Raw genomic sequence first — 14080 nt, 5'->3', positions numbered from 1 at the left:
TGTGACTCCGCACAGCCCAGCAGGCGGGGTGCCCCCTTAGCCATGAAATGACCATCTATGTCCTGCTCGGCATTCGTTTATATTCCCCTGTTTTGTTAGTATTACCGCCCGGTGTCAGCACTTTTAGCAAAGGCCTTTACAAGGAGAAAATGATAATAAACAGCCCCAAAGAGCTGTTAAAGAGGCGCGAGGAACGCGGACTGCGGGGTCCTGCTGCGACGTGATGGGCGGTTTGTGTGTCTTAGCCTTCAAGTGCCTTATAACTGCCAATATTGAGGCCGCCCACCTCCAGACTTGGCCGAGGTGGTCCATTTCATTAACCCCTGTCCGTAACCTCTCAGTCTTTGACAGGAGTGACGGGGGGCTCCGGACGCCGCCTCCTCCGCCCCGTCTGGTGCCTGTGGATAGGGGGGCCCCTGCACACTTTGCTCATAATAAATGGATGGGGCTTTTGCTTTTTTCGGTCTCCTCTTACACCTCATTCCCATCTTACCACTATGCACCCCTTAGCCTTCTCCTGCAGGTGCAGATACAACCATGAGACTGTTCACATTGAGGAGACCGGAAAATGGCGAGAAATTAAGACTAAGACAAAGGGGCGAGATTCTGCACCAGATTCTGGCTCAATTTGCACCAAAAAAAACCATGCCAGCCTTGCACTACTTGTATGATGTGTTTTAGGCCTTATTCACATGTCTGTGACGAGACTGTCAGCGGTTTTTCTGTGAAGGATCCGTGTTTTGCTCTCCGTGCGTCATCCCTATGCCATGGGCACTGCTAGGCTGTAAACTCGTTTCCACAGTAATAGATGTGGTTTTCAAGGACCCATATACTTTAGCCCTCACGCACGCAACCGTATGTATTTAGCAGTCAGCAAACTGCGAATCCGCAAAATAAGGATACCATCTCTTTTTTGCATCCGTATTTTTTTTGCAGACTTGTTGACTTCAATGGGTCCATGGTCTGCATTTTGCGGCGACGTGTAGGACACGTTCTATCTTTTTGCTGAAAGGACATGTGCTTTCTGCATCGATACATCCGATCCGCAAAAAGATAAAAATAGGTCTGCAAAATACGAACCATGGACCCATCGAAGTCAGTGGGTACACACACAAAAAAGAAAAAATGCAGACGCCACACAGACAGATGCGTAAAGGGGATCCGTAATTGTGGAGAAATATAGGGCGCACATTGACTAGGACACACATTAAAGGGGTATTCCTGTAGGTACAAGTTAGTTATCCCCTATCCTGTGGAGGGTCCTACCGCTGGGATGCCCATCAATGACTAGAACGGGGTCCCCGTACCCATTGCAGGCCCCTTGCTGCTCTTCTAAAATGACCGGAGCAGCCGGTTGCACATGAGCACGGCCGCTCCATTCATTTCTATAGTAGTTCCGGAGATAGGCGAATGCTGTGGCCGCATACATGTGCTACCAGCCGCTCCGTTCATTTTAGGGGATGGGAGATATGGGGACAAGACATATTACCCCCTATACACAGGACAGGGCTGTGGCGGCTCGCCTCCAGCACTCCAGTTTGGCTGTTCTTAGAACTCCATAGAAATAAATGGAGCATGCTGGGAGTCGTAGTTACTCTACAGCTGGAGTGCCGGAGGTTAGCCATCACTGGGATAGGCGATAAGTGTCTGACTGGCAGGGGTCTCCCGCTGGGATCCCCAGAACTGGGGCCTGCGCTTCCCAGTTCTAATGGAGGAGCGCTCACGCATGCACCCTGCTACTCCAGCTCTATGGAGCCAAGCGCTTGGACTCGCCTATCCAGGGGCGGATTGGCCATAGACCTTACAGCGAAATTTCCCAGTGGGCTGATGCCAAGGGGGCCGCCTGGGCCCTCCTCACGGCCGGCCAGTGGAAGTTTTTGGGGATGTATTTTGTGCTCATGGGGGCAGTATTTTGTGATGGACTGTGGTATTTGGCTCTGTCGGGGCGGTATAATGTGCCACAATATGGTATTGCTATCCCTGCCTTCCATCAATTTAGACCGGACTACAAAACGGGGCCACTTTTAGTAATTTTTTCCAGGGCCACTTTTAGTTCCCAGTCCGCCCCTGCGCCTATCTGTCAGTTCCATACTGTTGAATGGGTAGGAGCATGCATCTGTCACTCCATTGAAACTAGGAGCGCGGGCCCCCAGCAGTCGGACCTCCACTGGTCCAGTCAGGGCCGTCTTTAACAAGGGGAAAAAGTTGCTCCTGGGGGGCCCAACGCAGTTGCCTCTTGAGCCCTGCTAGCCACTGCCCCGGGTGTCAGGCTGTCAGCTACACAGGGGGAGCTGCCATGCCATGCCTGCCGGTACTCCAGGCAGGGTACTGTGAGAGCTGCGATTCTCTAGGACCTTAGATGACATTATCACCATGTGACCAGTAACCTAGCAATATTACTGGTCACATGGCTATGAGGTCATCAAGGTCCTTTCTTCCAGGAGTGTTGCAGGAGAAGTTTGCCTTAACTGTGGAGTTTTTTGTGTGAAGATTACATCAGAAAAAGGTGACAGGGGCTGTTATACTAATATACTGTAAACTACTGTATACTGTGGGTGCTGTATATTGTGGAGTGCTATACTGCTGTACTGTATAGTGTAGGGGGCTGTATACTGTATATTGTGGAGTGCTATACTGCTGTACTGTATAGTGTGGGGGGCTGTATATTGTGGGGGCCTGTATACTGTGGGTGCTGTATATTGTGGAGTGCTATACTGCTGTACTGTATAGTGTGGGGGGCTGTATACTGTGGGTGCTGTATATTGTGGAGTGCTATACTGCTGTACTGTATAGTGTGGGGGGCTGTATACTGTATATTGTGGAGTGCTATACTGCTGTACTGTATACTGTGGGTGCTGTATATTGTGGAGTGCTGTACTGTATAGTGTGGGGGGCTGTATTGTGTAAAGTTTGGGGTGCTGTATACGGTGAGGTGCTATACTGCTCTACTGTATACTGTGGGGTGCTATATTGCTCTACTATATACTGTGGGGTGCTATACTGCATACTGTGTGGTGCTGTATACTATAGGGTGCTATACTGCATACTGTGGGTTGCTGTATACTATAGGGTGCTATTATGCATACTGTGGGGTGCTGTATACTATAGGGTGCTATTCTGCATACTGTGGGGTGCTGTATACTATAGGGTGCTATTCTGCATACTGTGGGGTGCTGGGGTGCAATGTAACACTAGGGTGAGCCGAGCCCTGGTTTCCTTCCTGCAGAGCGGTGCCCACTTCCAGCCTGAGCCCAGCTGCCCAGAGCACTGATCCTGAGCCGCTGGAGTCTTCAGAACTGGAAGTATTTACAGTCATTCACTGGACTCTATCAGATGTGTGGATTTTTGTGTGTGTGTTGTGGTGGAGGCGGTGATTGCCTGCTAGGGTGTAGGAAGGCGGGATCCAGGGGCCCAAGTAAATTTTTGTCCAGGGTCCAATCAATATTAAGGACGGCCCTGGGTCCAGTGGATAAGGAACAAGTTGTCTCAATGGGACCACCCCTTAAATGATGGAGCTATGGTGGGTTGGGGGCACCAGTGTTGATTTAGAGGTCATTCTCTGCACAGCTCAATGCTATGCTGTAATCAAAAGTTTTGCAACTTTCTTAATATACTTTTTCACTTCACCTTTTTCAAGACCTCTGCTTGCTTTTTTTTTTGTTGAAGCTGAAAACCCATCCTGACCTAATGCTTCTCACAGCTGAGGGTATTTTTGTACAATTGTATCCAATCTAGACTATCCAGATGGATGTTACCTGCACTGATACATTGTAACAAACAGGACAACAGAGGGATAGTTTTGCCACTGCTGTGTTTACTGTACAGAGGATTGTCCAGACTGGATGCAATTGTAACAAACCCTCAGCTGAGATCGTCAGCCTCTTCACTCACATCAAGCAGAGATCTTGAAAAAGATGTCGAAACACTAAGGATATTGGAAAGGTGCCGAACTTGTCCTCCTGCAGAGCTTACGCTGCATTTACATACACCCCTGCAGTGCCGGGCGCGGGGCCGAGTGCACATTCCTCTGCAGGTAATGCTTTACATTCTTTGCATTTTATGTCTCTCCTCAGGTGTGCCTCATTGAGGGAGGATAATGCTGGGGCTACCGGGTGTCATTAAAAGTCTGTAAAATCAGATGTCTGTAATTGTTGGAGGCTCCTGGGACCATCAGATTTACACTTAATATCTTAAAATCTGGGGTTAAACCATCAGATGTTTAGAATCACAAATTTTACATTGTAAGTTATACATTTACTGTATTTTCAGATTAGGATTCAGTAGTAGTACCTGATATGGCCACTGGGGGGAGCTGTTTGTTTCTTATTTTGCTGACCTCCGTCACATGTATGGATGTAGACCTCTGGAGCTGGACATGGGGAGCAATATTAATATCATACCAAATACTAGCAATACTGTACATTGTATAATATTGTGCAATATTTCCGTGCGGTGCTCAAGTAATACCATTATACAGGGCTCACATACCCACAACTGGTGCAGTACAGTTACCAAGTAATGCTACTGTCCAATGCCCAAAAAATATAATACAGTTCTTGGGTAATATTATCATATAGTGCATAACTAATACCACGGCAATAGCGTGTCCAAGTAACACTTTTGTACAGTACATGAATAATACCACAACCAGTGCTATACAAGTGCCACTTTTGTACATTGTGTAATAATTCCACAGTGACTGCCATACAGTGTCCAATCGTGTACAAATAATACCAAAGGTAGCGCAGTGCGGTGCCCAAATAATGCTCTTATAATACCACAGCTGGCGCAATACTGCTCCTATGTAGTGTAAAGCCAATATAACAGTGATTGCCGTACAGTGCCCAAGTAATGCCACAACTGCTACAATTTTGTTATTGTTTACTACTATACAGTGTATAAGTAATGCCACACGTGGTACCATACAGTGTATAAGTAACGCCACACCTGGTACCATACAGTGCACAAGTAATGCCACACCTGGTGCCACAGTGTGCATTAGTAATGCCACACCCCATTCTATACAGTGTACAAATAATGCCACACCTGGTGCCATAGTGTGCATTAGTAATGCCACACCATATTCTATACAGTGCACAAGTAATGCCACACCTGGTGCCATACAGTGCACAAGTAACATGCAGAGGCCTCAAACTCGCTGCATTGAGCTGGAGCTTTCCTTTAGGAGCCCTGACCCGACCAGCGAGTCGCACAGGGGTCTGTTCTTTGACGGATTATTGCCAGGCGATTTCTGACTGGCGGGTTATTAACCGGCGGCTGGCTGGTTTGATTTGCGCAGAGAATGTGCATGGCCTGATTCTGTCTGATATGTCTTGCAGTTCTCTGATCTCTGGAGACGGCTCCAGAATATGAGTGGGCGCGAGATCGGCAGGAAGACGCGAGCCAGTTCTGGGCACAATTACAGCCGACGCGGAAGCGTGGCTCACTGATGGGTCGCACCTTGTCACCTTCTTTCCTGATGCCTTTCAAGGTTTCCTAAAAGTATTGCCCAATTACATTTAAAAAAAACCCACTGGATATAAAAGACTTTGAGTCTTCAGCTGTTTCCCTAGTAACGGATGGGGGATAAAAACCACGTACTGCGCCCATAAATGTCACTCAGCGTTCCGCATTCCTGGATGTAAAACTGCACCATAACACCAGCATTGCACCCTCTCACTCCAGCTGCTCTGGTTGTGTCAGTGTTTACTTTTGCTTTCATTCTGTTCAAGAAACAGGAAGGTGACCCATGCTATAGGACCAGTGTACGCAGTTATGAGCGCACAGAGTATAAATGTCTGGATACACTGGGAATTGTAGTTTCGCAAAGGCCACAAGCTGAAGACTATTCACTGCTACAGTAAAGAATATAATAGCCATGTGATACAATGTAACAATATACAATACCCATGTGATACAATGTAACAATATACAATACCCCCCCCATGTGATACAACGTAACACTATACAATACCCATGTGATATAATGTAACAGTATCCAATAAACCCCCATGTGATACGATGTTGCAATATGAAATGCCCACGTGATACAATGTAACAATATACAATAACCCATGTGATACAATATAACAAGAGCCAATAAACATGTGATACAAAGTAACAATATTCAATACCCCCCCCCCCATGTGATGCAACGTAACAATATACAATACCCATGTAATACAATGTAACAATATAAATGTAAGTAATAACAATCCTTTCCTTCCGGTTGTCACTATATAATTGCTCCTCTAGGTGGCAGCATTGGACACCCTGTGCAATGCTGCCACCTAGAGGAGCATTCACCTGGTCTGTGATTGTACAGATGGAGAGAAATCTTACAGATATTTGAGGCCGTGAAAAATAATTAAAATCATTTTTCAGCTTGTAGTTTGCCCAACAATAACTGAATATTAAGTTAATTAAAAGGGGGGTCTCTTTAGACAATTTCTGTTGCACTTGGGGCACTTTACCCCCAGCTCTCCGCCCTGCCCTTTCATCAAGCCCCAGTGAAAGATCACAATTATGATAAAAAATGTAATCACTAGATAAGCCTGTTAAAGGGGTCATCAAATAGGACATGAAAATTCTAGAACCAGCCCTGCACCGCACATGGATCCAGAGATCTCCCCATTCATTGCTCCAGTTTCTCTGATTTATTTTAAGCTGGCAGTTTAGGGGGCGTGCCCTTTCTGCTGCAGATCAAGGTTGGAATTAAACATGCGCCACCTCACTGCGGAGGACAGAGAAATTAGGAAAAGAGCAAACAGCAGGTGGCGCTATACAGATAGATTTAATTGAATAACTCAGTAGCTGTAATAATTTAATTACTTGTAATTACAAAAGTCTGGTTTTAAAAATGTTGTGTTCTTTCGGGACCTGTAACTGGTCCATGTAGCCTGGTCTGTTGCATAGCAGACAGAACTCCTGTGGCCCGGGTAGGACAACAGGTGGTTGCTAGGCAACATAAACTACACTACTCAGGCATTATGTAGGTATCTTAGGGCAGTGTTTCCCAACCAGTGTGCCCCCAGCTGTTGCAAAACTACAACTCCCAGCATGCCTGGACAGCCTTTGGCTGTGCGGGCATGCTGGGAGTTGTAGTTTTGCAACAGCTGGAGGCACACTGGTTGGGAAACACTGTCTTGGGGTATCATCGAATAATATAATTAGTTCCCGTGGCATCTTTTGACGTTTAGAATTTTGACGCAAATTCCATGGCAAAAAGTTGCCGCCGTCCACCGTCATATTGAATGGAGCTAAACCGCGTGCAGGCTCCCACTGCGGAATTGCAAGGAGTCCACACGGTCCTGAAAACCGCGCTGCAAAAACCCCCGGCCTCGTGAACTACGTTGCGGCGTCCTGGGAGGCGGTTTCTGAATTCGTGCATCTAAAAACCAGCGTCTTAACCGACCCAAAAAAGGCACCAGGAAACGAGTCGGTTTCTGCCGCGGAATAGGCGGCGTAGTTTGGCAGTGTGAAAATCCGCCATATGAATACGGCCTTAGGGAATTGCCACGTACGACGGCGATTGTCATTCAGAGGGTCAGACATTATTCCTTCATATCTGTGCTCCGCTCTGGCTTCTATGCCGGGAATCCTCGGCCTGTGATGAGCATCGGGGATAAGCGGCGCCCGTCTCATCCGCTCTGGAGGTGATGACTGTTTGTTTATTTTTCTCGGTATTTAGACTCCAAATAAGATTAGGAGAATTGCCAGGAGTCGGATTGTGACGCGCTCGTCCTGGATTTGGCCCCGTGTACTTATCAGAGCCGCGCGTTGCCAGAATCCTGGCCCCCAGAGCGTCTTCCATCAGGCCTTTTGCAGTCAGCTCTGGCAGGCTAACCTCCACTGCGGGGGGCCCCAAACCCCAGGGGGGCCCTCTGTGTCCTGCTGATGAGGTTCTAGAAAACCTCCTTGGCCCCGTTCTCTCCTGACGGGATGTTACTAATGGTTGTCAGCGGCTGGCTGCTCTAGTTTCTGGTGTCACCCTGCTTTCCTAGGGTCCGGACCGCTTTCACGGTCGGCCATCTTGGCTTAGAGGGAGCGGTTTCTTCCGTCACCCAGTAGAGTCTTGTCTCATAATCTTATGTCTGAGCGGTTTGGCCAAGGTGGAGAAGCCTGGCTGACCGCTGCAGCCTGCAACCGTAGGAGCTTACAATCCAATCGCTGGATGACACTCCTGCCTTCCTCTGAGGTGATGCAGCGTCTTGATTTCAGCTCTGCAGCTTTGGGATGACTTTCCAGGGTTCAGTACCTCTGCAGATACGCGGCTCATGACTCTTCCCCAGAGCGCTGACTTCACGCCCCCCCCTCCATTCAATGACCAGCAGCGGCCATCATCGCCTCCCTCCGTTACAGAACTCCGCGGATATCTGTTTATTCTAAATTTTCTCAGCGCAGATTTTTGCCTGATGTATGAATCCCCTCTGTCGGGTTTGTGGTAAAGGAACACGACGGGTGCGGACGCAGGGAGGGTTTCCCACCAACATTGTTGTAAATCGTTCACATTTTGGACACTGCGCTTGTTTTCTTTACCGCTTCTAGCTTCTTGACTCAGCAGCGCAGAGTATTTCAGGAGAGGAGAGTGCTGAAGTTGTGGTAGGTCACAGACTGGGAGCTACATAGTGAAAGAACAGCGTTCATAAAGCGGCACAGAGTATTTCAGGAGAGGAGAGTGCTGAACTTTGTAGGAGGACACAGGCTTATATAGTAGAAGGAGCAGGGTCCTAAGCAGCACAGAGGGTTTCAGGAGAGGAGTGCGCCGAGGCTGTGGTAGGTTACAGACTGGGAGCTATATATAGTGAAAGGGAAGAAGTTGTAGGCAGAACAGAGTATTTCAGGAGAGGAGTATGCAGATCTTGTGGGAGGTTACAGACTGTCAACTACATATAGTGAGAGAGCAGCGGGCAAACAGCAGCACAGAGTGTTTCAGGAGAGGAGAGTGCTGATCTTGCGGTGCGTCACAGACGGAGGTTTATGTAGTCGGAGGAGCCCAGAGCAGCACAGAGTATTTCAGGAGAGGAGCATGCCGATCTTGTGGGAGCTTACAGACTAGGAGCTGCATGTAGTGAAAGAGCAGCAGTCGTACAGCAGCACAGAGTATTTCAGGGGAGGGGTGCGCTAATCTTGCAGTATGTGACAGACTGAGAGTTACGTAGCGGAAGGAGCCAGGTCATACAGCGGCACAGAGTATTTCAGATTGAGAGAGTACGGACCTTTGTAGGAAGTCTCGATCTGAGCGTTCCATAGCAGATTCCCCAGCGGCACAGAGCATTTCAGGACAGGAATGCGTAGTCCCACAGCAGCACAGAGCATTATTTTGGTTTGGCCGGTATGACAGTAATGCTGTATTCTGTTCTTTCCTCCGGTAGATGAGCGGCTGTGCTCTCCGCCCTTCATGGAGCTCTCTACAGCAAGCGACGAGGACACGCTGAAGCTCATGCAGAACAGCGGCCTGGCCTTCCCCTTCAGTAAGTCCGATGCATGTAAAACCAGTCCTCTGCTGCGCTTCACTGACCCTGCCTCTAGGGCGGCGCTATAACTCAATTTTTTTTTTTTTCAGTCTGTAAGACAAGAGTTGCTCACGGAACGAACTCACACGAGGTAGGATGATGGTGGTTATTCCTCCCTATACATCGTAAGTGGTGTTTCTTGTAGTAACCAGTGAGAGGCATCCTTTCCTTTTGCATGACAACCAGTAGGTAGTTCATTACAGCTCCCACGTAGGTTGTCAGGCTGCATTCCTTATTTAATGGGGCGTCGCGCAGCACGACACCTCTGATCTGCAGCGCCCTCCAGTGTACTCTGTGCTGGGCATCCTGGCCGCGTATAGCCACCCGCTTGTGATAGATGAGGTGAAGGCATTCCCCGGGCAGCGGACTCTGTGCCCCAGGGATAAACTGCGAATGACGTCACATCCATAATGGATATCACCGGGCGGCACTAGATGGGTGAGAGCGCCGACCTCCCACACAGATCCTGTGGAGGAGACATAACCTTCCATTAATCCGCCACCTGATGGTCTGGAAATCCCACAGCCATGAAAACCAATGAATTACTTATAAACAATATTAAGATTTAGGATGCAAAAGTTACAGCATAGGGGGCACAGTACACCAATCGGGGGTCAGGCCCGGGCTGTGGAGTGTCCCTTTAAAGATCTGTACCTGTGACACTGGCTGACCTGTTACATGTGCACTTGGCAGCTGAAGGCATCTGTGTTGGTCCCATGTTCCTAGGTGCCCGCATTGCTGAGAAAATTGATGTTTTATTATATGCAAATGAGGCTCTAGGAGCAACGGGGGCGTTACCATTACACCTGGAGTCTCTGCTCTCTCTGCAACTGCTGCCCCCTCTGCACTGTGATTGACAGGACCGGGTGTGATTACGTTTACACTATCTAGCCCTGTCAATCAGAGTGCAGGGGGGGCGGCAGTTGCAGAGAGAGCAGAGCCTCTAGGTGTAACGGCAACGCCCCTGTTGCTCCGAGAGGGTCATTTGAATATATTGGACCAACACAGATGCCTTCAGCTGCCAAGCGCACATGTAACAGGTCAGACAGTGTCATAGGTACAAAGCTGCTGACAGATGCCCTGTAAACTCCCCGTATAGGAGCTGGATCTTCTGTATGTGGTATGGTACTAATGTATACTTCATGTCTATTGTAGATGGCTATAATATTTAACATGGAGGGTCTGCGGACAATCCAGCGCCCCTGCGTCATCCAGAGTTTTGTCAGCCACAACGCCGTGCTCTATAAAGTCTTTGTGGTGGGAGAGTCGTACACGGTGGTGGAGCGGCCGTCGCTGAAAAACTTCTCACCGGGCAGTTCAGGTATGTCTGTATGTATGTATGTGTGTGTGCGTGTGCACAGGATGCATGTGTGTGTGTGGCTGTATGTGTGCATGTGATGCATGTGAGTGTGTCTGGATGTGTACACGGGATGCATGTGAGTGTGTCTGTATGTGTGCACGGGATGCATGTGAGTGTGTGTCTGTATGTGTACACGGGATGCATGTGAGTGTGTCTGTATGTGTGCACGGGATGCATGTGAGTGTGTCTGTATGTGTGCACGGGATGCATGTGAGTGTGTCTGTATGTGTGCACGGGATGCATGTGAGTGTGTCTGTATGTGTACACGGGATGCATGTGAGTGTGTCTGTATGTGTGCACGGGATGCATGTGAGTGTGTCTGTATGTGTGCACGAGATGCATGTGAGTGTGTCTGTATGTGTGCATGGGATGCATGTGAGTGTGTGGCTGTATGTGTGCACGGGATGCATGTGAGTGTGTCTGTATGTGTGCACGGGATGCATGTGAGTGTGTCTGTATGTGTGCACGAGATGCATGTGAGTGTGTCTGTATGTGTGCATGGGATGCATGTGAGTGTGTGGCTGTATGTGTGCACGGGATGCATGTGAGTGTGTCTGTATGTGTGCACGGGATGCATGTGTGTGTGTGTCTGTATGTGTGCACGAGATGCATGTGAGTGTGTCTGTATGTGTACACGGGATGCATGTGTGTGTGTGTGGCTGTATGTGTGCATGTGATGCATGTGAGTGTGTCTGTATGTGTACACGGGATGCATGTGAGTGTGTCTGTATGTGTACACGGGATGCATGTGAGTGTGTCTGGATGTGTACACGGGATGCATGTGAGTGTGTCTGTATGTGTGCACGAGATGCATGTGAGTGTGTGTGTGTGGTATGTGTGCACAGGATGTATGTGCGCACGGGATGCATGTGAGTGTGTGTCTGTATGTGTGCACGGGATGCATGTGAGTGTGGCTGTATGTGTACACGGGATGCATGTGAGTGTGTCTGTATGTGTGCATGGGATGCATGTGAGTGTGTGGCTGTATGTGTGCACGGGATGCATGTGAGTGTGTCTGTATGTGTACACGGGATGCATGTGAGTGTGGCTGTATGTGTACACGGGATGCATGTGAGTGTGTCTGTATGTGTACACGGGATGCATGTGAGTGTGTCTGTATGTGTGCACGGGATGCATGTGAGTGTGTCTGTATGTGTGCACGGGATGCATGTGAGTGTGTCTGTATGTGTGCACGGGATGCATGTGAGTGTGTCTGTATGTGTACACGGGATGCATGTGAGTGTGTCTGTATGTGTGCATGGGATGCATGTGAGTGTGTGGCTGTATGTGTGCACGGGATGCATGTGAGTGTGGCTGTATGTGTACACGGGATGCATGTGAGTGTGTGGCTGTATGTGTACACGGGATGCATGTGAGTGTGGCTGTATGTGTGCATGGGATGCATGTGAGTGTGTGTCTGTATGTGTACACGGGATGCATGTGAGTGTGGCTTTATGTGTACACGGGATGCATGTGAGTGTGTGGCTGTATGTGTACACGGGATGCATGTGAGTGTGTGGCTGTATGTGTACACGGGATGCATGTGAGTGTGTGGCTGTATGTGTACACGGGATGCATATGAGTGTGGCTGTATGTGTACATGGGATGCATGTGAGTGTGTCTGTATGTGTACACGGGATGCATGTGAGTGTGGCTGTATGTGTACACGGGATGCATGTGAGTGTGTGGCTGTATGTGTACACGGGATGCATGTGAGTGTGGCTGTATGTGTACACGGGATGCATGTGAGTGTGTGTCTGTATGTGTACACGGGATGCATGTGAGTGTGTGGCTGTATGTGTACACGGGATGCATGTATGTGCTAATATACCTGTGGGATGACTGTGAATGTATTTGATTAGCCACACTGCCACCTGCTGACTCTTTTGAGAGTTACACATTTGTTCTCTGCCAGACATTAACAGGGTTCTGTCACCTGAGCCATTAGTGACATATCGCCCTCCATTGATTTCTATGGGAGTGCTGACAATAGCTGAGCAGCTGTCTTTGGAAGTCCCATAGAAATGTGTGGAGAGCGCACCACCCATGCATGGGCACCGCTCCTTCACTGCCAGAAATGGCCAAGCCAGCTTTCGCCTATTTTCAGGGCTCCTATAGAAAAAAATGGGGGTGTCTGTGCGCTCTAGTTCATTTTGGGGTCTCCTTTCTACAGATAGGTGCGGGTCCCACCTCCTGACATTGGTGGCGTATCCTAGCTATATGTCACCAATGTCTCAGGTGAGACAACGCTATCTCAATATTAATATAAAAAAATGAAGGTCAGACATGTATCATATAGGACAGGACAATCTCTTTCTAACAAACCTGGAACCAGCCCTGCACCTCACATGGGTCCAGAGATCTCCCCATTCATTGCTGTGCTAGATTTATATCAAGCTGGCAGCTCATGGGGTGTGTCCTGTCTGCTGCAGCTCTCTCCCCATCAGAGCTCACCTGGCATGTCCTGTCTGCTGCAGCTCTCTCCCTATTACAGCTCATCTGGCATGTCCTGTCTGCTGCAGCTCTCTCCCTATCACAGCTCATCTGGCATGTCCTGTCTGCTGCAGCTCTCTCCCTATCACAGCTCATCTGGCATGTCCTGTCTGCTGCAGCTCTCTCTCTATCACAGCTCATCTGGCATGTCCTGTCTGCTGCAGCTCGCCCGCCTCTCTCCCTATCACAGCTCATCTGGCATGTCCTGTCTGCTGCAGCTCTCTCCCTATCACAGCTCATCTGGCATGTCCTGTCTGCTGCAGCTCTCTCCCTATCACAGCTCATCTGGCATGTCCTGTCTGCTGCAGCTCTCTCCCTATCACAGCTCATGGGGTGTGTCCTGTCTGCTGCAGCTCTCTCCCTATCACAGCTCATCTGGCATGTCCTGTCTGCTGCAGCTCTCTCTCTATCACAGCTCATCTGGCATGTCCTGTCTGCTGCAGCTCGCCCGCCTCTCTCCCTATCACAGCTCATCTGGCATGTCCTGTCTGCTGCAGCTCTCTCCCTATCACAGCTCATCTTGCATGCCCTGTCTGCTGCAGCTCTCTCCCTATCACAGCTCATCTGGCATGTCCTGTCTGCTGCAGCTCTCTCCCTATCACAGCTCATCTGGCATGCCCTGTCTGCTGCAGCTCTCTCCCTATCACAGCTCATCTGGCATGCCCTGTCTGCTGCAGCTCTCTCCCTATCACAGCTCATCTGGCATGTCCTG

The 14080-nt window shown here is 49.1% G+C and overlaps 1 protein-coding gene across 1 annotated transcript in view; it reads left to right on the top strand.

Moving 5' to 3' along the window:
* Nucleotides 1-14080, top strand: part of ITPK1 (inositol-tetrakisphosphate 1-kinase) — a 96467-nt gene that overhangs the window by 76910 nt on the left and 5477 nt on the right. Inside the window, exons 6-8 of the mRNA XM_044272624.1 lie at nt 9375-9473; nt 9566-9606; nt 10671-10836. Of these exons, the coding sequence (XP_044128559.1) occupies nt 9375-9473; nt 9566-9606; nt 10671-10836 (306 nt within the window). The remainder of the gene's footprint in view (nt 1-9374; nt 9474-9565; nt 9607-10670; nt 10837-14080) is intronic.

This window comes from Bufo gargarizans, chromosome 11 (genome assembly GCF_014858855.1).
Source record: "Bufo gargarizans isolate SCDJY-AF-19 chromosome 11, ASM1485885v1, whole genome shotgun sequence".
Classification (NCBI taxonomy): domain Eukaryota; kingdom Metazoa; phylum Chordata; class Amphibia; order Anura; family Bufonidae; genus Bufo; species Bufo gargarizans.
Note: the sequence above shows the minus strand (reverse complement) of the source record. Positions and strands in the feature narration are given on the sequence as shown.